Below are 23,347 nucleotides of genomic sequence, written 5' to 3'. Positions count from 1 at the left end.
AGCTCAAAATTCAATAAATAACAAGACCTTCTTTAATGCATTCAAATGAGACAGGATTACCTGTTGCACTGCATTCGTCATTGGCTGTCAGATTTGAGGCCACTTAAAACTCCATGAAGTTATGGAAAGTCTGAACCAGCTTATTGTGGCATGGGCAGCCTGTACAGCTGAAGCAAAGACTGTTATGTTCAACAGCCAGGGAACTCTCGCTTCTTCTTGCACCCGAACATTTGCTGTTTGCTGAGAGAACTAAGACAACCTATCAGAGTCCACTTTGGTCCGGCAGAACCAGAAGACACATGCAAGACACCTTCATTGTCTTTACTGACAGACACACAACGCCATCACACTTGTCCCCACAGGTCACTACTGTCTCAAACTTCAAGTAATTCTTCAGTTAACCAGAGACTACCAAATAATATATATTCCAGATTACACTTTAAAAACATGATACATGCAGTTATTTGTGTATTGTATTGTATTGTGTAGTGTATTGTAATTCCTTACTTCATTTACGGCAGGTAGAATATGGCAGGAAAAGAACACAAAAGAAAGGTCAATTTATAGTATATTTCCAAGTCCAGGAAAGGACTGAACACTCAATACATGCTCAAATCTTATCTGAAACGGAATATTTAAAGTGTTTCATGCTCTCAAAGTTCTCTGGATATACATGTGTCAAAATATGTCTTATCTATTTGCAAGTTAAAAAAAACAAAATGGCAAAAATATATATATATGTTCCCCACATTAACGCAGTAACACATATGTATCTGCTTTAGTAAACAGTTATGTTTCTTATACTGATATACTTTTTGATAATATATTAGCCCTGTTCTACCTTAATATTAATGTCATAGCATCATAAGTATTCCATCCTAACTTCCTAACTTCATATGTAGTTTACAAACATAAGAGGGGTATGAATCTTCTCATCTAACTCTTGGCGAGAAAGTCATTACATCTATTTCCTAAAATGTCCAACTATTTCTTTAGTACATTTTACAAAATGTAATTATCAATGAAACAGAACACTGTTCAACTGTTTTTGAGAGAATTCTAGTTTATGTTTTTCCCACTTCATCCTTTTACACTAAAACTCCGGTGGGCTCACCTCCCTGACCGCCCATGTGTGTGGTAACCATGGAAGCCACTAAAATAGCGAACAAACACAAAACAGCTGTCAGGTTAAAGGAAGCAGGGAGAGGATCCAAACCAGACGAGAGGTAAACGTTAGCGTGTTGACTCTTTAGCTCACTCAGACCGAGCAGACAGAGACGCTCTGTTGTCAGCGCTGCGTCAGCCAAATAAACCGACTCATTTCAGGGGTCACATGATGACCTCTGGCTGTACAGTTTTTGGCAACACTGAAGGTGTAAAAAAACACATGATGGTGATGGCAGTGTACACAAACAGATGGTGGTGTCGGAAAAATGTTATCGTCCAAATGAATTTATCAACACAGGTTAGTTGAATCCATAGCTGTGCTCAGTCACACTCATTGTAGACTCCATTCCATCTTTATTTTGAATGTTTAGTGACTGAATGTCTCTTTCTGAGTAATAAAGGTTAAGGGTCAGGGCGTGGTCTTCCCTTGACCTCAGATCGCTTTGACTGATTTTGTGAAGCCAAAGTAAATTATAACACATCGTTGATAGAAATGTGAGAGCTCGTCATGTTTACCTTTCTATATTGACACAGAAATAACATATATGGCACTGAAATGTACAGTTATACAAGGGATACTGATATAATGGCTCTTCTGTATCCACATAACACACATTTTAGAGTGATGGGTTGTACTTTATAGTACAGCAGAGACTAAAACTGTATCATTAGCCTTTTTAAAAATATAATAGAAGTACGATCAAACTTAGGCACTTTTTTAAGCAATAGCCATTCAATGTATTCTATCACTGTTGGTGGCGGAACCCGCCATTCCCATGCTGGATACAAATTACTGTACAATGTATTAACGGGTCATGATTCATGCATGTAATCCAGCTTTACTGTTATTTATTTCACTATTAACAGCTTAACTGTTCACCCTCAAAATGTTAAAACATCATATTCATGAAATGTTCAATATCACCTTCAAGTTAAGAACAACAACAACAAATGTGTGCTCAACAACCTCTTTTGTGATTATTTTATTGTCTGATTTGTCTGCTTGGTTATATCTATGATTATTAGCAAGCATAAGTCATCTGATAACATTCACAGACACATAAGATTAACATTTAACATCTATGAAATATAATACAAATTGCAACAATACTTTAACTGTTGTTACAGATTATACAATAAAGAAATAATGCAAAAGTATCTGCTGAAGAAAGAAATTGACTGATTGTAAAAAGAATTTAACTCAATTAAATCCAATTTTATGTTTTCATAAAAACTACTATATACAATATGCAACTTTGTACAAACAGGAAGCAAAACATACTTCATACAGTACAGTATCTTGGGTTATTATTCATCACACTATGTTCATGTAGGTGTTTAGAGAAAAATGTTTAAGTAGCTTTAACTGCAGTTTCAAAACATGGCATTTAATGACATTCAACTGTCGACACTCAACAGTGCACTACAGTCAGAAACTTGAGGGGTATTGGTTTATGAATCACAGCTTGACACAATCTGTGGTTGACATCCATACAGTAGTTATGAGAGGATGGATGACAGGAAACACATGTCCATGGCCAGGAGGTAAGCCAGCCGTCTCTGCAGAAAGTAAATAAACAAAAGATTTATGGAGGGTAATAATAACTTTATTTATATAGCACTTTTAAAAACAGGGTTTACAAAGTGCTCTACAGAGAAGCGAGGCAAAACATAACGTCAATACAAGTAAACATTTCAGAAAATGCAAAAGAGACCATGCCATATAGGCAATGAACACAAGAATGGAATAGAAAAATACAACTACAAAATAAAGAAGAACATACAAACTAAAATAGGGGAACCAAAGAACTGCATAAAAGAACGAAATAACTTAAAAGCAGTTTCAAGAAGTGCTTTAACAGAAGTTACTGATTCTGCGAGCCTTATCCCCTCAGGTAAGTTGTTCCAAAGTCGAGGGGCTCTAACGGCAAAAGCACGGTCACCCTTTGATTTAAGCCTTGACTTTGGAACGGCCAGAAGGGCCTTGAAGGAACTTGAATGGCCTTGAAGGAACTTGAAGGGCCTTGAAGGGCCCCACCGGAGGATCTAAGGCTGCGAGCTGGCTCATATGGGGCTAACATTTCAACGATGTAGCATGGGGCCAGACCCAGGCGTGCTTTAAAAGTGATCAGCAAAATCTTAAAATCAATTCTAAAACAAACAGGGAGCCAGTGGAGAGAGGCCAGGACTGGAGTCATGTGATGCCGTCTGTTAGAACCAGTCAGAAGCCGAACTGCTGCATTCTGGACTAGTTGGAGGCGGGAGATGGATTTTTGGTTTTTGCCGGAAAGGAGGGAGTTGCAGTAGTCGAGTCGAGAGAAAATGAGTGCATGAATGACTTTTTCCAGATCTGAGCGTGACAGGGTAGGAAGCTGTTACAACAGAAAATAAATCTGTCAATACCTCCCACTGCGTCCAGCTTTAGGCACGGCCCACCAAGTTCTCCAGAAGCTCTATTCTCCCAGACACGTCGACTAGTGAGATCGGTCAAGAAAAAAAATGTGCAAACACATTTACAGCCACAATTAAATAATAATAAAAACAAACACAAAAACACACTGCTACATTATATTACAATTACAATGCCAACAGGTTGTTTCAAAGAAATGTGCCGACGAGAATGTTCCGAACACAAAGTCTTCGGTCTGAATCAACAGGAAGGATATGCTTGGCGGTGAGCTGCTGGATGGCAGCCAGCGTCTGCTTCTGGAAAGCCAGTCTGGCTTCACATTTGCAGGGATCCTCCACCACCACCACCGCCGCCGCCTTCACCTCTTCGTCGGGAGAAAGCACATTTCACATCAGTGCAACACATCATGTAGAGAGTGAAAAAAGCACACACAATAGCACCCACTCTACTTTTTTCAACTGGGCTGCAGTTCAAGAACAAACCAAAGCTTGAAAGTACACTTTTCAAAATATTACAGAGTATTAATTTACCATTACTTCAACAGTAATGCCATAATAGTGAATACATTCTATAATATTACCCAATAATTGTCCAACAAATTGCCCGGTCAACAGTGAATTACACAGTCAGGAATTGAGCACCAGTTGGTTGTGATGTTGTGAAGCCAAACACTATCTGCACATTGCTTTGAACAGACTTCACACAGACTATTAGCAGCATTAATAGCACAGCAAAAAGTAACATTTTCTGTATTCACACAGTATGCTCTTACGTTTCAGGGAACATGTTTTCTTGTCTGCATTCAAGATATAACCCTTCCGACACTGGCAGTAATGCGAGGCATTGCTGTTGACACATATGTGTTCGCAGTCATGTCCCATGGCACAGGGGTCCAGACCTAGAATAAGCCGGGATTAAGGGATGGCACTGTCAAGATGGCAGCGTGGGTACAGTTTCATGCAGTATACTATTGGTAGGCATCTTATGATAGGCAAGTCCATCAAACCAGTGCATGGTTATTAGTATCTCTTTCTACTGTTGACAAAAGTTAAATAAAATATTTGTTTCTGTTACAGTGCAATCTGATTAAATGTAAGATATTTATTTGTTTGTACTGGTTAAAAAAAATTATATTTGCAAGCTTTTCTTTGTGTTTGTACTTGACCACATGTCATTTGTGTTGGAAAACTTGATCCGTTCATACACCTTCACCACATCTCATTTACGACCTGCTTAGGTTCACGGTGTGTTGGACAACACAGGTAAAATCACAGAACCCTGAAGTACAACAGTAATGACAGTTACATGGACGTATTATCTCACAGGTACCAGGGACCAAGACACACAGACAGTAACATGGGGACACATTCAGGTTTAACGTCGAGTCTCATTTGTCCAAATCTTTGAAGTTCTAGTGCAATCAAAATATATCAATTCAAATGAATTATTTCTTTCCAATTTGTTCACATATTTCACCAGCCACCATTAGAGCTTTTTGGAGCTCACATGGACGTAAACAAGTGCATTATGTGTTAAGTTTATGCACAGTTACATCATTTAGTGTATATATTGTATATATATATATCGGTCATTATTCCATTAGTTTGAAAGACATCTTTTGAAAAATTGAGGTTCGACCGTGCATTTAAATAATTATATTAATTAATAAAACACAGATACATTCAAAGCAATCACCACAATGTTGCTTTGAATACAAACCATTTTCTAACGATCACCATTTGGCTTTTTAAAAAAAGAAGCTGAAAGTTTCGGGCTGCAAAGCCCCGAGACTTTAAACAGGTTCAACTTGGCGACTACAAGCAGGTTCTAGTACTGACATCTGCAGTCCATATGGGGGTTGAGAGCATCTGGTATTTTTCATCATGACTGCAGAGTTTCTATTTCACCAATAACACCAATGATCTGCAACAAAACCCCCCTGTAGACTGTAGGTGCCCCTTACTGGAGGAACTAGAACCTGGTAATGGTGGGGAAAAGGTCTCGCAGGTCTCTTTGTCCTACCGCACAGGGTCTCCCTGAACTTGGAGGTGAGCTTCTCGATAACACCGTAGGTCTCCACATAGAAGACGTGGTCATCCAGAGGGATGCTGGCCATCAGCTGCAGGGAGCGCATGTCAGCTCGGTCGACCCCGACGGCGTAGATCTCGATGCCCGAGGCCCGAGCTGCAGCAGAGACCTCCTCCACTTGGTCTTGGGGTCTCCCGTCTGTGACAATGATGGCCACCTTGGAGATTTTCTTGGAGCGAAGCCGGGCTCCTGACAGCTCTGTGAAGGCTTCGTTCACTGCAGTCTTGATGGCGAGGCCCGTCATGGTGCCAGCCGCCAAGGGCTCGATGAGGGAGATGGCTTTCTTCATGTTGGGTTTGTTGAAGTGGCTTTTGAGGAGGAACTCAATCTTGACCGTGCTGGCGTAGTTGACCACAGCCACCCTGGTGGCGTCGGAGCCAACGTCCAACGTGTCGACCATGTCAGCCAGAAATATCTTCACCTTCTCAAATTCACCGGGACGCACACTGCGAGAGCTGTCGATGATAAAGACCAGGTCCAGGGGACGGCTCCTGCACTGAGAGTCCATCTCTGGTGATCAACCAAAACCATGGCAGGATTAAGTCCATGTCATATGGAAAACCCAGTTCATTATACAAACAAACATTCAAGCTGGTTAAGCTGTCACAGAGAGAACAAAACACAGGGCACACAGGATCCACAACACATGTCCCCATGGTAACAAAAGGAAACTGCAGTGGTCAAATTAAAGCTTGTGGGTCTGGTGAAATGATTTAGTAAGCCATAAAACATACTGTATCAGTTCAGTCTTTTAACTGTCCATTACAGAATAATCATAGGACTTATCCTTTTATTTCATTTCCATAAATGAAAAGGATGCCTGATGCCCACACATAAAAAGTGACAATACACCTAAAGAGTGAGAGTGTTAGGAGCTCTGCCTGTCCAATCACATACACAGAATGTACGATTCTGCAGTTCAGCATCAGATCATTTGTGCTTTTTCAAAGCAAAAATACTGACTGTTTTTACATTGATCAAAAATATGAAATATGCATTTACTTTCATTTTTTTAAAAAATAAAAGATCATTTTCCATGCGTGCACAAATGTCTCTTAAATTTGGTGCGGATATTTGTTTGAATCTGTGTTAGTGAGGACTTAACAGGTTTTGCTTATCAATATGTTGATTAGACAGCATGATTATTACACAGGTGTACCGTAGGCGGGTCTCAATGAAAGGACCCTCTAATCTGCTGTTTAGTTTTATCTTGAAAAAAAACTTATTAGGATTTCACTTCACATCAAGAGAAACATAAGTGCATTTCTTTGGTCAAAGACAGTATCTTGTCTGACCGCCATTTATCTCTTGACACATCTCCTTTGCATAGAATTGATTGTGGCCTGTTGAATGATGTATCGTAATGAACTGCAAAATCTCAAAAACATTGGAGATGGCTCATAGCTGTGAAATAAACATTCGATTCACGGGCAACAGCTCTGGTGGACATTCCTGCATTTTAGAGCAGCCTTTTATTGAGATCAGCCAAAGTCACTTTGTGTAATAAAGATGCGGTTTGGTCAGCCTCTTGATAAGCCACACCTGTCAGGTGGATGGATATCCACGCTCACTAACAGATTCAAACTAATTTGTGCACTAAATTTGAGAGCGATAAGTTTTGTCTACATAGAAGTCTTCGATTTTTTATTTCAGAAAACAAAAGGGTTGCATTTATATTTTTTAAAGTATATATATATATATATATATATATATATATATATATATATATAGGAAATAAGCAAAAAACAGCTAAAACTAATGTTTTTGTGTAATCTCTCTCATATATTGCTCTCAGTTCCTAGACATGAATTCAAATAGGATGAATAATGAAGTGAAAGGAAATGGCAATTCAGTCTCTTTAGAATGCTACTAATTTGTCAACTACCACTTTTTAAATGAGATAACATCTGCTTCAAGTGTTGTTTCTAGTCTCATCTCAGAATGAAGGAAACAGACCGGACCTGGAAAGCATTGAGGATTTGGTTTGGAAAGCAAACCTGACTGGTAATAGTCTACCTGTCTCCACAGGACTGACGGTGGTGATGAAGCCGCTTTGGGTACTGACCAGTGGCTTCACAGGAGCGGTGGTCTCCACTGGCGGCACAGTGGTCACCACCACTGGCAGGCTGGTTGTCACCGGTGCCACTGTAGTAGCTGGCAGAGTTGGCTGCACTGTGTGCTCTGGTAGAAATGGAGGGACAGTAGGGGGGTGCGCCACAGGTGCTGTTGGTACTGTTGGGTCTGACTTATATGGGCATGGACTTTTCAATTTGTAAGGGAATGGCCCGTTGAGCCTTTGATGGGGATGTTGAGCTACTGGTGGAGATAGACCGTTGTATATGTGGTGCATTTGTGGCGCCGCTGGCCCTTTGAATCTGTTGTGATAGGGCGGCATGGCCACCAAGGGCCTGTGATAAGTCTCTGGAGGAGATAGAGGAACATGTCGATACATGAGCGGTGGAGGGATCCTTGGTGGCTGGTAGTGGTAGTGATACCCTCCTCTATACGTGTAATCACTTCTGTGAACTACAGGGCCACCAGAAAGGAAAAGTGATAGAGAACATTAATAGGCTGAAAGTAAAGGAAAGACTTGTAAGTTGACATTGACAAGTAAGTTCAAGTGAAATATACGACATCAGACAGACAAATTATTAGTTGAAGCACACGTGTAAATTCAGCCACCTGGTGTTTACAACAAACTGAAATTATCCTGAATAACGCTTGTGAAACAACCAACAACCCTCAACGATTTCACATTTCATGCAAGTTGTGTTAGAAAAAAGTGTAAGATACAGTTGTTATACTACTGGTTAAATTACATTTGTGAAAGATGAAATATCTAGCCATACTTTTAATATTTTATCTTCAATTTACAAAAGCAAAGTTGATTCACAAAGTCTAAAAGAGAGTCTAATGTAGAATGTACAATTACTCAAATACTACAGTTAAGTTTAATATTAAAGTACTTCTAAATCTGAGGGAGAAATATAAATTGACTTAACTTAATTATATTACCCATTTGTCCCTAAAACATCCATCTACATGAAACGAGCTCATAGTTTAGAGGGGAAATATTTATATATTTATCCTTATTGTAACTGCTGACAACTACATGTCCGTATTACTAGGAAGGAACAGTAAATCAGTAAAGTGGATACTGGGATCACGCGTCAAACCTATGGTTTGAATTTAACAATGCATTGCATCTAATAAGCTATATGCAATCTAATTATTAAATCTTCATTTGAAAAGTCACCAGTAACCGCAGCAGTCCAAAAAAAACTACTGCAGTCAAAAGTACGATAAATCTCATTGAAAAGTATAAACTAACATCGGCCTATCAGTACCTCACAACTGTACTTAAAATAATTAGTACATTAAAAAGGGATTACTTTCCACCGGTGGTGCGATATTGAAATAATATACTTCATCCATGACTATGCCTAACTGTCTTTCATAAAAAGTTAAAAACTAATACAAGTTCCAAACTTACTTGCTGGATTCAGGGTCCTGAACGGAGCTCGGCCATTGTTTCTGGTTTGAGCGTAGCTTTGTGCGGCGATCAGCTGAGGATCCCCCGCACTGAGGTGATATGTGGCCAGAACATCAGACAGCAGCAGCGACAAGAGGCTGCAGAGGAAAGACTTCATCCTTCTCTGCATGCGGAGTCCCCGGTGGTCTGTCCGCTGCACGCTCTTAGTCTCAGATGGTCTAACCGCGTCCACGTATGAGGGGCGTCTGCCCAATCCAGGTGTGACATGACCTCCAGCACACTGTGACAGACGCTATAGAAAACCACTCATGTCCGACCTGCAAAATGTGGAGGAGACTTCAACACCTTAAATTTCAGTTTCCATAGAAAAGCCACGAGTCCCCAAAAATGCACTACTTTCCACTGCCAAAACCATCGCATTGTTTTAGAATTAAATTAATTTTTCATAGATTTGTGAACTATGCAAAAATAAAAAGCAAATATAAAATATGATTGTGGTTTGTGTTAAGGAGATAACGGTAGGAGTCACAAGTTATTGGATGAGCCTTCAAACAACATTTGACCTTCTAGTTCATCAATTATGTCATAAACAAATATAAAATGTTAAAGCAATATCAAAGGTCCATGCTCTGGTGAAATCAGGAGGATTTAATAAAATCAAATTCATATAAAATGTGTTTTTCTGAACATTATGGGATATAACTGAACGCTCCATAGTAGTCCCCGTTTAAGGTGGAGATTGGTAAGTTTCTCTCTCTTAAATTTACTTCAGCAGACTTGACATGAACAAAAGAGTCATGACGATGGAAATGTTCTGAAACGTTTATTGAAGTAAAATGCATTTCCTAATAGGATAAAAATCATATTACCAGTAAAGTAATAGAGAGGTTGTTGATAAACATGCGACTACTAATGTTCAAAAGACGAGCTGTTTGCTCCAGATGTCAGGTGAAAAAGAAGCTAAGAAAATTATTCATCATCAATCAATGCCTCTGTCTGTCTGTCTGTCTGTCTGTCTGTCTGTCTGTCTGTCTGTCTGTCTGTCTGTCTGTCTCACCTGGGAAACCACTCACTTGCTTTGCGAACACATCAGGGCAGCAGAGTGACAAAAATGTCAAGCGTGGTGGTGAACTGAACCACAGCAAAGCTAAATAAATAACAGACGGAAAAGTGCTACAGACTCCATTCAAGACAGATGGAATAGCCTAGATCTTAATAATTAGGGGAGAAAGTAACACAATTCAACAATAAAAGCTATAATAAGAGGATTGTCATAATATTGTTTTTTTTCTTCTTTTTTTACACTTCATATATCAATTTTTAAATAGGATGGTGCTGGATTAATGATAGCATTTCAAGCAATTTCATTTCACATGTATCCCTTTTACTAAGACATAAAAAGGCCAGAGGTGTGGGAGGGTGGGCTGCTAACCCCCGTTGCTTTTCAAACATCATATTCATTCATTTATTTCACACAGATTTCAGTCTCTCCCACCCTTCTCCTCTCCCACCTCCAGGATGCTCTATAGACGCTCTGTAGAAATACAGAGGGTAGGGTTGGACAAACATTGTCAGTGGCCTTACACATACACAGTAGGGGGGTGTTCAGAAAGGGATAGTGAGGTAAGGTAGGAATGCGCGCGTGTGTGCGTGTGTGTGTGTGTGTGTGCGTGCGTGCGTGCGTTTTGGCAACAGGGCTGGTGCTTAAGCAGGCATGTAAGGGGGAGGGGGCTCCTTCTCTGGCATCTTCATTGCCATCTCATAAGTGGGCAGGATGTACTGGAGAAGAATAAAAGAAAACAACGTAAAAAAAACGTAAAAGGCCGATACATATACTACTATGGAGGCAGCGGTGTGATAAGACGACACGCCATGTGCCACATCATGAGTTCAGCATTTGAGTCCAAACAATTTTTCTTTAACTGGAAATGATGAGCTTTAAACATTTTTAAATGTAGCTGCCACTTTGTGTTTTCCCTGGCATGGTCAACTCTGACAAACAGACACTGCTCTCCTCTCTTAGCTTCTCAGACCAATGTGGTGGTCGCATGCCACCTGCTGGTTTACCGTGAGCATTACATTTATAGCTGCAGCCAATACCGCCAAGTGTGCCTTTATGACAGAAGATACTTCTCATAAAATTCACAGTGGTCAATCAGAGTATTTAGCAGCTGGCATACCTGGGGTGGGGTCTCAAAGGCCGGGTAGACTGCAATCTCTGGCATGTTCCTGTTGTTGATGTACTTGTAGCAGTTCCACACACAGTTGATCAGATAAGACTGGAAAGCAAATACAAAATATTAGGACAGGACAGACCCAGAGTTGTTGACAAACATAGCGATGCTATCTGTGTTAACCATGTCTTCACTCACCCCTTTTCTCAATCCACTGAGATTAAACTAATATCAATTTTCACATTTTACCAGAGAAGATGTATTCTCATATTAGTTTCCTTTACAATGGTATGAATCAAATGGACCAACACACTCAATGAATCAGATTTTACTGTATAAATAATAATCTCACCTTGAGGATGATGAGGAAGGCAAAGAAGACCAGCACAAAGAGCAGCAGGCAGCTGGAGTCCAGAGAGAGGAGGTAATCCTTGTACGGGAAATCAGGCTGAGGAAGACAAGAACAGACGTCAGATAGTCAATAACACCTTTTTATATATATATATATATATATATATATATATATATATATATATATATATAAAACTCACATCAGCTTGAACGCTGCCACGCAATCAATAAAATCTTGAAGCTTTTCGACCAGAAAAACATATCGGTGGGACTTTTTCAGAATTTATAAGCACAAGTAATGTTATTTTTTATGTATAAAAATCAAGTTGCACAAAATACGATTGCAATGTAAACAGACTAGTTTATCCTTTTTATTACTTTTAGGGACTGACTTGACAGCTCATTTGCTTATTTCTCTGTTTTCTCCTCACTTGGAGTGGAATCATGTGGAATCATGTGTTAAAATATCAACAGTGTCCTTTTGTTAGAGGAAACACATTGTTAATGAAAACAAATATAAGATTGCCATTCATATTAAAATACCATCTCCTGAAACATTAGTATTTGGGGGCAAAAATTGTTAAATTGAGAACAATGAGAATCAGTTCTAAACATTGTTTTTTGTTGTCAGCATCCTCCGTTGTAAAATAAACATGAGCGGGAGTGCGAATAATTAATAATGTCGACAGGATCCAACTGTGTGGACTGGTGAGACTGTTTGCACTGACCAGCTGGTCCAGGTAGTCCTTGATCCTGGGTAGGTAGGTGAGAGAACTGATGGCCACCAGGCAGCTCAGAGCAAAGTCAAACAGCTGATAGCAGAAAAATGGGATGAGCCAGCCGTCACGATGCTGAGGAAAACGATGACAGGTGGAGAAAAGTCATGTTATGAACCACCTCATCAATTAAGCAGATCGTGTTTCAGGTCAATGTGTACATGGACCATGTTGCATTTTTTTCCAACCTTATATCCATACCCTTGTCTTTGATTAACTTAAAAACATATCTGTATCCAGTAGGTAGGCTATATTGCTCTCTGTAAATTATACAAATCATTATTAATTTACAGCCTGAGCAGCGAAATTAAACACAACAGTTTTCTGTGTTTTTGAGTAGAGATGCACCAATACCCACATCGGTCCGATACTGCCTCAAATAGTTGGATTGGCTATCTGCCTGCAACAAGCAGAACTGGTATTATTTTTGATCAAAACAATTCAGTACATTTATATATGTAAACATGTTCTACATTTTGTTTACAAAGTAAGGACTGAAATGTTTAAGTTAAGCCTTGTGTTGCAATACACATAAAAACAAAGATCCCATTCATTTAGAATAGGTCCTCGGTATCGGACAATACCCAAAACCCACATATCGCTATCGGTGTCAGGACTAAAAAAGTCAAATCGGTGCATCCCTATGTTTAAAGTCTGTTCCAATTCGGATTCTAACATTAGTTTTCTTCTCTTAAATTAAAGAATTTCCTAGACCGAAATACATTTTCCATCGGCTCAAGCTGTGTCTGCGTCATCAGATGTGGTTTGGGGTAAATTAAATAAGCCTTCCTTACAGAGACAGGGAGTGCTGACATTGTAACTGTGTATGTCATCACATCTTACTGGAACAAATACATATAGAAGGTTGAAATCAGCAGCGTGGTCCTTTGACTGGGCTACTAAACCATAATCGCTACAGGTATTCTGGGCGTTTTCTATGAAAGAAACTGTATGTTCCTACTACGTCACTCTCCGTTCTTTCATTAAGTAGCAAAGTACTAAATATAGCTGGTATATTAGGACATAGTTCAAACATTTAAGGTAATTAATTAGGACACTACATCTCTACACCGCTACCCTGTATCCGGAAAAGGGTGTCTACTACTGTTGTCTGGGTGCAAGTATTTGCACAGCTAAAGCATAACAGACTGCCGGCATGAGCGGAGTGCCAAGCCTGCAGATGTGCGTCACACTTTAACCGTGCAGTCATCCCAACTAGCAGCTTAATACAGGACCACGTCAAAAGGCTATCAAACCTGTCCGTCTGGATGCCATCAGGCAGGCCTGTGAGGTAAAGATGACAGTCAGTAACAACATGGCAGTGTGTGCACTATACTCCCACTGCATCAGGATTCTTTTGAACATCCAGCTAAAATGCACTGGAGTTAAAAAAGAAAGAAAAACATCTCGCTCACCTCTGAACTCTGGTGCTATTAATATACAACTTGAAAGCCATACAGGGGGATTGTTGCATACACATTCTGGGATTACATATTTGCATTAAAAAAAAAACACGACAGTGCTTTAAATTAAATGCATGCCGTCAAAAAAAGAATCGAAAAAAAAAGGCACAACGTGCACTGGGAAGACTTACAGTAATGGCTCCATACACCATCATGGCACTGATGGTGAGCATCAGCAGAGAGATGGCGAATCCAACACAGGCATTCTCTGTGCGAGAAAAAGTGAGCATAAATAAATCCAACAAATGCACGGAATGATGAATTCAGACTTTAGTTTGAGTATTTTAGCTTTCACTTTAATCATTAATGTATACATATTAGTGTGTGCGGGTGAATGTATAATCGCCTGCTCTCTAGAAGCAGCAGCGATTTCATACAGTGTAAGTGAACAGTCTCCAGGGCTTCTCTCCTTCCAGCTAACTCGGTTTTAAAAGGCCAGCTCTGGGGAGCATTAAGCCTCTCTCTCTCGGCTGCATAGTGTCTGTAAATACACAATGAAACTCAGCCTGGGATAATTAAAAGGCCTGCGTTTCATATCCTCTTTTAGCTCCACCACTCAGTCTCTCCTTCCTCTAACTCGAACTCTAACCTAAAAATAACTGTTTGTTATTGTGTAGCTCAAATAGAACAACTTGAACATTAATGTATGAAAGTCTGGAGCTCATATTAAAGTTACAGCAAAGAAAATTCACATGGCATAAGCTCTTGTATTATGCCTACAAAAAAGGGCCTGTATATGGAGTTGTTTAAAAATGACCTCTTTTATTGTGTGTAAAACATTAAGTTAAATCATTAAGGGTCTTTGTCGGTTAATACGGTTCTACGTTTGTTTGTTTTTTTCAGTGTATTGTTTTACCTATATTTAGGTTTATGGTTGTGCTGAGTCATACGGCCAAAAAACTAAGCAATCTGCTGATTAATTTCTAAAAAAACCCTAGTTTGTTCTATTAAATGTCAGACAATTGTGAAAATAATGCCTCGTTACAATCCCTCTTTTCTTAAACAAATGTGACATCTTCAAATCGCCTGAATCGACAGTCTAAACCCGAACATATTCAGTTTACTTTCACGTTGACGAAAAGGAGCACAAAATTGGAAAAAGATGCCAGATAATATATGGATTTTGTAGTTGACTAGAATAAACTAAATACTCAACTTAAACCAACCAAAAAAGTCAGAGACCATTTCACATGCCATCTTTATATTACTTAAATAACTTTTAAAACATGGCCTGGAATAACACTGATGATGCTGCACTAATATGCTAACATTGCCTCTGCAGACAACCTCCACTGCTCAGTGTGCTGCTGGCATGTGCCTGCTGTCGGAGGGTCAACCCGGACAAAAAAAATAATTTAAAAATGAAGAGGCCAGGGCTGCACGGTGGTGTAGTGGCTAGCACTGTCGCCTCACAGCAAGAGGGCCGCGGGTTCAATTCCCGGTCGGAGCGGTCCTTCTGTGTGGAGTTTGCATGTTCTCCCCGTGGCAGCGTGGGTTCTCTCCGGGCTCTCCGGCTTCCTCCCACAGTCCAAAGACATGCTGCAGGTTAATTGATCTCTAAATTGCCCATAGGTGTGAATGTGAGAGTGAATGGTTGTATGTCCCTACATGTGCCCTCGATGGACTGGCGGCCTGTCCAGGGTGTCCCCTGCCTTCGCCCTATGTCAGCTGGGATAGGCTCCAGCGCCTCCGCGACCCTAATGAGGATAAGCGGTATTGAAAATGGATGGATGGATGAAGAGGCCTTCCCCAAGCCAAATCCACTGCCAGCCAGAGAGAAAAGCACTCTGGTGGTCCTTCCAGCCCTGACACTGCACACATACAAACACCTAGGACGCACATAAATCCTTGAGGGAACACAAAGGACCAACACCAGTGGCACCCCACTAATAACAACATTCAGTTACATGTACATAGGACAGCGGTGTTCTGTTGTCCTCATGAGTTGTTTTGTAGTCAGTGGGGAGTTGTGCTCTCTTTGGAAGATGAATCACATGTTCAACCTCAGCATGACAGCAGCTCATCCTCCCTTGGACACAGTTGAATTAAAAAGCCTACCATAACAGGAAGTGTTTAATGTGTAAATGTGTCATAAACAAAAACAAAAAAATATCTACATGTTTTCATAATGCAGTTTGTGAACGCTCACAGTAATTCTCATGTAGATTCCATTGCTTACCAGACATCCTGTCGGAGGCAAAATAATGGTCGATGACCTCATATTGCAAGTCAATAGTGGGCACGTTCTCTGGGTGGGTCACAGCTACAGTCAGCAGGATGCCCATCAACAGATTGACAACCTGAGGAGAGGAAGGAGGGGAAAAAAAGGGTTATTTAAAAAAAAAACTTTAGTAGTACCTCTTACCAGCACCTCTTACCACAATACTTAAATTGTTTCATTCATATAATTAACAACATTTCTGACAGTGGTTTGGAATGTGTTTGGGATTAAATTCTTCCCTTACAATCAGCCATTGTTTTCAGTTCATGTTAACATTGTGGGGAAGCCAACTTGCAGAGGCAAGAGTGAGATGGGCAATTTTTCAGTGAACAATTGATCACCCTTTTTTTGTCAAGGTTACTTTGTCATGTGAGAATGCAGGCGTGAGGAGGAACCATTTAAGGATTCAAGGATGCAAGCCGCTGAGAGGAATCACATTCACAAGATACCTTGTTGTTGAAAAATAAATTGCACAACAAAGTAAAGAAATTATAAAAAGACATTACACATGCTGGCACAAACTGAAACTACTGGTGATCCGGGGGGTATTGATGAAAATTAGCATTTATAAAGTATTAATGAAAAATTGAACAGAATTTGATTTAAGAGGCTTTCAAGGGTAGTTACAAGGTATGCGGGTATGACATTTTACCTCAGGGAGTTTGACGCCCCTGCCATCCATAGTTGAAAACTACTGCCTTGCGGTACAGATTATTGATAGAATCAAAGGCTAAGGGAGCAAACCCTAACAGAAAACCATGCTACCGTGGCAGCACAGAGGGCGTTGATGAATGGAACTCCCAGCATCTTTCCAACCACTGCAGGGACTAATGGTTCGCACCTGTCTTGACATGTTCTTGCCGGTGTGATACTACTGTTAGATCCCCGAGAGAGTGCTGTTAGTAACTTGCAAAAGCCAACAGCACTTTAAACACTCTTGCAAGCAGCTTTCAACTTCAGCTTCAAGGTACACCAACTTACACAATGGTGTAGTTACGGCTCACTAGCACAAATAACACTGATGGTGTGAATGTTTGTGATCAAGTGGATCTAGCCTGCATGTCATCAGAGGTAGTGAAGTTGTGTGTGACAATAAGAAACAGTGCTGAGATGTATGCCTTATCAAAAGTGGTGTCTGTTATCATCAGTTGTAAATAGCAGGTAGATGCTTTATTCTAGTAATATTACAACTTTTGTTCTCAAAATATTTTAACTATTTCCTGACTTTCAAAAAACACAATACATGTCTGTGGAAGTTGAGGAACATGGTGTGTTTTTAAGCGTGAAGTGTACTGTCCAGCTGGCGACAAAACGTCAGCATAAGACTCTTAAATGCAACCAAAACCAGGAACATCTGTTGTGTGACGTGGTAAACGAGTTGGGATTCATTCCGCTGCGAGTTGCATTCGAGTGCTGCAGGAACAAAACGGGTCAGAGGACAGCAATAGCCAACGTAAGCAAACATTCAGCTCCTCCAGAGTGCCCATGAAATGCAGCCTCTCGGTTTTAACTTTACAGTCTTCAACATACATGCACTGAGATTAACACATGCGTCCCTTTCCAGCAGCTTCGGCGTTACAGCGGATTCCTTCACGATCGCGTTTGTTGTGATACGTGGGAAGAGTCGCTGCGGAATGTCGGCTAGCTCGCGCTACAAGCCACACAACGTTACGTTCAGTGAAAAGTGCCACTTATTTAAACGTTCAGAACCCGGATGCAGCTAACTAGCAATACTCGGATGCCGTTACTTATTGTCATTGTGTCTGTTTACTAACCGCATTGTCGAGGTTGGGTGAGTTGTGTCGACAGAAACACTTAAGCTAGCTAATTGAACCCGAAATATACGCTGGCTGCAGCGAAGCCTAGCGCTCCGTTAACGTCAACTCGGCATGTAACGGCTGGTAATTGGTCAAAGGTGGCGCCTAGCTAACATCGGAACTGCTGACAGCAGTCACCATAAATCAATTAATAGATAATGGCTGATTTACATTGTGTAACTCAGTACTTAAAAGGACTTCAACAGAGTTGACAGGCGGTGCTAGCTAGCGTTAGCTTGCTTAGCTCCACCAACCATTTTACGTACCATGTACCATGTTCCCAGGATGATGGTCCCCGTGCGGACGTGGCAGCATCCACAACACCTGGTGGTGTACAGTCTGTCTCGACTCGGCTTAAAGTGATGCATGTCCTCCACGAGCGTAGGAAGAAACATCTGAAGAGCTTGTCGTTGAGGAGAGAAATCTTTTCGGCATCAACAGTCAGCGAACTAACGGGGAGGAACGCCCACCACTTCCTTGACAACCCCCGTGCGACACCAGGGGTAAAAACAAACGCTCTGACAGGCAGTAAGAGGGCGGGGACCAGAGGTTTACTTTTGACTGACGGGAGGTTCATCCAATAGCCGTGAAGATATTCCAGGCCGTGATGGAAGTAAAATGATGAAAATCATGTCTAGTTCAATTAAGCTTCCCATGAAGGTATGGCTGGATTACCATGCGAGAAAAGCATTATAGTATAATACACACGGTGCAATAGCATGTACATAATATCCTCTCATTGTTAAATGGAAGTTCATTTAAACAAACTGTATTTATGCTCTCAATATAGGCTCATAAAACAAAACAAACAACAACAAACGTTAAGGGGTAACACTTGTAAAGCAAATGTATTAACAATTATGTAATGTATACATAGTAAATATGATTTCATGACATACAGTAAAGTATATTTATCTATCGTTTATCCGTAACTGCTTATCCTGTTCTAGGTCACGGGGGGGCGGATCCCAGCTGACATTGGGACAGACAACTATTCACGCTCACATCCACACCTACATGGCACTTTCGAGTCACCAATTAACCTAAATTGTATGTCTTTGGACTTTGGGATGAGCAGCCCAGTAATCAAATTATATATTTCAGCAGCCGATCATCATTAAATCCATTATACACACCCTCGTATGAGTTTCCCCCTAGATTCTTCATTCATTTTTCATATCACATGGATTATTTATTTAGTACAACCAGGGCTGTAGACATAATTTTAGAAATACTGATATCATTAGTCCTGCACCCAGCTTTGAAAGCCCTGTTACACCTGGGTGTAACATAGCAGACATTTACAGCATGTTTACAGCAGACATTTTGGCTTTGAATAGTAGGAAAGGCACAAGTGTTACCAATAGAAGAAAAGGAGAACACCACCTAAATTCCGAAGTACAATATGTTATTTCCATGGCCGAGGGAAGTCCAATCAATATTTTTGAACACAAGATAATTTCTCTCACAGCCAGACGTCTCAAACTTGTGTTTTTATCTAATAGCTTGTAAAGTCTGGAGCTGCTCCATTGACAATTAAGTGGAGATGGATTTTGTGGACCCACAGAACGTTTGTTTCTTTTTTATTCCCAAATGAGCTTCATTGTCTTGTAGGGTTCCCAGTCATCAGAACAATCCCCTTAGTACTCTGTGTCATCTACAACATCTTCCACAATGCATTGCCATTGGAGCAGTTACACTTTTTACATGATGACATCACATATTTGAATTTGAACACACTAGTTGTCGATTTTGGAGCGAGTTGTTCATGTTCACTAATATTGTTGGAATGTCTGAGACCAGAGAAATAACATGAATGTTTTTGACAATGTGCCTCGTTCCCCTTTAACAACGGCAAAACAACCCCAACCCCAAAACCTAAGCAGCTAAATGGAATTCAGTCATTAATAATTTCATTATTTACACCTGTGACATCAAAATGTCTTCCACAAAAAAGAGATATCAAGTATTTGCTGCACAAAATAGTTATTGTAAAGTGACTCTTGGTCTTAAAAACAATAATATTGTAAAGTTCATCATACAGGATTGATCATTAATTAATCACATATTGCATCTACGACCAACTTCTTTCAAGCATACAACCACAAGTCAACAATGATCATATACATCTGCTGACTACAGCTGATTTTTTACAAAAATAGAAAGTTCAAGTTAAGAACTCCAATGTCCTCAGTGTTGCAGATCTGCTTTGCTCAATTAAAACATATTCACAAAATCAGGTTATTCCTTTCGGCTGCAGAGGAGTTATTCATGCTTTTATCTCCTTCAGACTCTGTTTTGAAAAGTGCTATATAAATAAAGTTATTATTACTTTGGCCAACAAATCTTTGACACAGGTAGTAAATAAAGACTCTTGTAATTCATCAAAAATATAAATAAATTATCAATGAACAACTGCAGATGCATTTCCATTGAGTGCAAGTATAGCTGATATAACAACACATTTACAGTAGTTCCCATGTTACAGACATTGGCCATCAAAACACAAGTGGCAGTTTTAAGTTAAACAAGAACTACCTCCCTGTTGGGTCTGTGATAATTTCCATCTGAAGTCCTCTGCTGACCCTGAATGTATCCTCCGTTATCTTTCTTCTGCCACATGTAGATTAATAGTGCTGCCAGTGCAGCCGCAAATGCAACCCCTACAACTCCTCCTGCAATAACAGCTGTAAACACAAATGACTGAGTTAGAATACAAACACACAGTACATCACTCTGGTGAATTCAATGTATCATACTATCAAAGTACCTGCAACGATTTGTTTGTTCGCCAAGAAACTTTTGCTGTTTGCCACAACAATATATCCCGATCCGCTGCCTTTGTATGTATCATCAAAGTTCAGGACCGGAGAACCCTGAAGACAAAAGTAGGAACAGTTGCAAAACTTTATTTTATTTTATTAACATCTGTATTCTCAAGTGAATAAATGGAGACCTGTGCAAACAACCATACTTGGGAAGTATTCCTGGTTCCTTTGCTGCTGGGTTGATCCTTGATGTTTCCTATTTCCCGTGAGACAGAGAGAAATGACATATATTGTGTGTTGTTTTGGGAAAAATAATGACAAGAACCGCATATACAATATTAAGTGGATTGTAACCATTTTACAGTCATTGTGTATACTCAGCATTACCTTGTTCGGACCAATCCCCTGAACCAGAGCCTAAACTGTCCAATTCATATCCCGATCCCTCCAAATCCTCAGGACGGGCAGAAAACTAAGTGGAGAAAAGGATGAGGATATTTAGATATGACCATAGATCACCACAATACTCCTTCCTGTCTTATTATCAGACATATAAAACACAGACAGGAGGCAAAGGAAGCCTGTTAAAGGTACTTTCCTTAATAGGACAATAAAGACATGAATCATGTCGTAGATACAAAGTCCCACTGAAGCAACACAGTCCTAAACACACACTGTGGTGGACAAACCCAGAATGATGCCATTGTTATGACCAATAAAGTGTAATGAGTACATAGAGCTTAAATAAATGGTAAAGTCACTCCACCCATTTAGAAAAACTGAAGTTAAAGCAAACACGCAATCTGGTGTTAATGACTCAGCAGCTTCAGTCTTGTTTACAGGTTAAGTGAACTTATGGCAGCTTAACACAAAGTTAAAAAGCTCTTACAAACATGTATCTTCAAGTAAATTATTCAATAGCATAGTATTTTTTCTTCAACACAAGGAATTTATTTAAAAACCGTACTGAATATTCTCAAGCTAAACGTATTGATACAATGCCTGAATGCATTGAATTAAAAAATATAAAACTGCTGCGATGAGGTGAAGAGAAACAATTTGATTAGTCGTACTGTTAAAACCCTGCAAGAAAATAAAATCTGCTTTAAGTGCTTCCTGGATCGAGGGACATTGTATTGCATCAATAATGTCCATGCTGCCCAGCTGTAGGTAGTTGTGCACACTAATAATGTTAACAGCTGGAAATACCTGTCAGGCAGCATTAATGCTTACAGGGATGGAGTCAATATTGTGTTTAACTTGAAATGGATGCAAGGTTTGTCTCTCCCAAATGTTTGCATGAATTTCCCTCCTTGCCCTACTCGTCTATTGCGTGCCGAGTGGAAGAATGTAGACCTGAGACAACTCGTTGATGCATCAATGAGACATTAATCCATTTATCATTTGAACCAACAAAGACACCACATATTCTCTGATTATAGATTTTACAGTATGATCATTTGCCGCTTTTCTCTCTCTTATATCATGGATTTAATATCTGGGTTTTTGCATTGATGGTCAGACAGAACAAGCAAGTTGAAGACATCAGTATTAATCATTGAATGAAATACTACACTGCATGACAATTTTATTAATCATGGACAACTTGTACTGTATGCATCATAATTACTTTTGATACTTTAAGCACATTTTACTTGTAAATACTTCAGTACTTTTCCTTATGATTTGAATGCAGGACTTTTACCTGTCATGGAGTATATGTATATTGTGGTGTTGCTATTTTTACTTAAGTATCTTAAGTACCTTTACCACCATTAGACTTTTTTTTTAAAACTTATAATTTAAGTAACACAATTCTATAATTAAATACTGCTTGCATGTTAATTCATCAGTAATTTTTGTAATAATTTACACAATATGTGAATACAGTTGGAACAGTGCCACATTTAATTAGTACCCTTTCGTATGATAGTAAATCGACCAAAATAATAATTGATGTACTTGTATGATGGGAACTTTAGAAGGGCATTTACTTGTAAGGAGTATACTTTATATTTTGGTGTTTCTGCCAAAGGGGGCATTTCTTGCCTTATAAAAGATAATATCTTCAATTCTCAGCGTACAATAGTTTATCTCTGATCCCTGTAAAAACCAATACGTTTCTAATAAATGTTAAAAGCCATTATTGAAATAAAATGAGCAGGTAAGAATTCGACCATTGCACATTGAGAGGTAACTTTAAAGCTTTAAATTGATGGTTTGTAATAAAACTCAAATAATACGATAGTAAAAGTAAACACACCTTTGTACAGTAATAGAACGAGCTCAACTTCAGGAAGTGGGGAAGGTGAGCACGCGATTCACTTGACGTGAACACTGTTAACAGACTGAACATGACTTACCGACGTACTGATGGGATGTATTAATACCAGAGCTAAGATCAATGAAGCTGCCATAGATTTCCTCATCTTTCCGTTGGTGTTCAGTTTATTTTGTCCTAATCCTCGACAGCGTCTCCATAAGGTGTTTAAGGTGTTGAACCTCGAGCCTCCAGCGCGCTGACCCGACTCCGCCCACTTGTGGCCCGCCGGCCAATCAGCGCATCAACTGGTTCCGTGTTTACAGAGGGCAGCTGTTCCTTTTCAATAAAGATCCGCA

The 23,347-nt window shown here is 39.8% G+C and overlaps 2 protein-coding genes across 4 annotated transcripts; both read right to left on the bottom strand.

The window, feature by feature from the left end:
- Positions 1–2,534: 2,534 nt before the first annotated feature.
- Positions 2,535–9,509, bottom strand: matn3a (matrilin 3a). 3 transcript variants are annotated; one of them, XM_034528444.1, is made up of 7 exons: positions 9,159–9,509; positions 7,682–8,191; positions 5,600–6,175; positions 4,350–4,475; positions 3,834–3,941; positions 3,571–3,644; positions 2,535–2,727 (listed from the first exon to the last, which is right to left on the bottom strand). In XM_034528444.1, exons 1-6 carry the CDS (start codon positions 9,325–9,327, stop codon positions 3,589–3,591), a joined length of 1,545 nt encoding a protein of 514 aa, XP_034384335.1. In that variant the 5' UTR covers positions 9,328–9,509; the 3' UTR covers positions 2,535–2,727; positions 3,571–3,588. The 3 variants fall into 3 exon arrangements, with proteins under 3 accessions (XP_034384335.1, XP_034384337.1, XP_034384336.1); XM_034528446.1 differs by having other exon boundaries at positions 7,682–8,236; positions 9,159–9,270; XM_034528445.1 differs by lacking the exon at positions 2,535–2,727 and adding an exon at positions 3,391–3,415.
- A 458-nt stretch (positions 9,510–9,967) lies between these two features.
- laptm4a (lysosomal protein transmembrane 4 alpha) lies at positions 9,968–23,244 on the bottom strand. Its single transcript, XM_034527089.1, has 11 exons — positions 23,092–23,244; positions 21,116–21,200; positions 20,935–20,984; positions 20,731–20,836; positions 18,227–20,647; positions 16,102–16,222; positions 14,054–14,130; positions 12,412–12,534; positions 11,685–11,780; positions 11,339–11,437; positions 9,968–10,937 (listed from the first exon to the last, which is right to left on the bottom strand). Exons 5-11 carry the CDS (start codon positions 18,353–18,355, stop codon positions 10,863–10,865), a joined length of 720 nt encoding a protein of 239 aa, XP_034382980.1. The 5' UTR covers positions 18,356–20,647; positions 20,731–20,836; positions 20,935–20,984; positions 21,116–21,200; positions 23,092–23,244; the 3' UTR covers positions 9,968–10,862.
- Between the last annotated feature and the right edge of the window lie 103 nt (positions 23,245–23,347).

The sequence above is a fragment of the Cyclopterus lumpus genome, chromosome 24, assembly GCF_009769545.1.
Source record: "Cyclopterus lumpus isolate fCycLum1 chromosome 24, fCycLum1.pri, whole genome shotgun sequence".
Taxonomy (NCBI): domain Eukaryota; kingdom Metazoa; phylum Chordata; class Actinopteri; order Perciformes; family Cyclopteridae; genus Cyclopterus; species Cyclopterus lumpus.
This window is presented reverse-complemented; position numbering and strand designations above follow the sequence as displayed.

Coding starts and splice junctions, on each gene's coding strand:
- matn3a (XM_034528444.1), bottom strand. CDS start 9,327: ATGCAGAGAAGGATGAAGTCTTTCCTCTGCAGCCTCTTGTCGCTGCTG. Junction 8,192..9,158: donor CAGGACCCTGAATCCAGCAA/GTAAGTTTGGAA, acceptor GTGGCCCTGTAG/TTCACAGAAGTGATTACACG. Junction 6,176..7,681: donor CGTCAGTCCTGTGGAGACAG/GTAGACTATTAC, acceptor GTTGATCACCAG/AGATGGACTCTCAGTGCAGG.
- laptm4a (XM_034527089.1), bottom strand. CDS start 18,355: ATGTTTCTTCCTACGCTCGTGGAGGACATGCATCACTTTAAGCCGAGT. Junction 16,223..18,226: donor TCCTGGGAACATGGTACATG/GTACGTAAAATG, acceptor TCCTCTCCTCAG/GTTGTCAATCTGTTGATGGG. Junction 12,535..14,053: donor TGGTGTATGGAGCCATTACT/GTAAGTCTTCCC, acceptor CGTTTTCCTCAG/CATCGTGACGGCTGGCTCAT.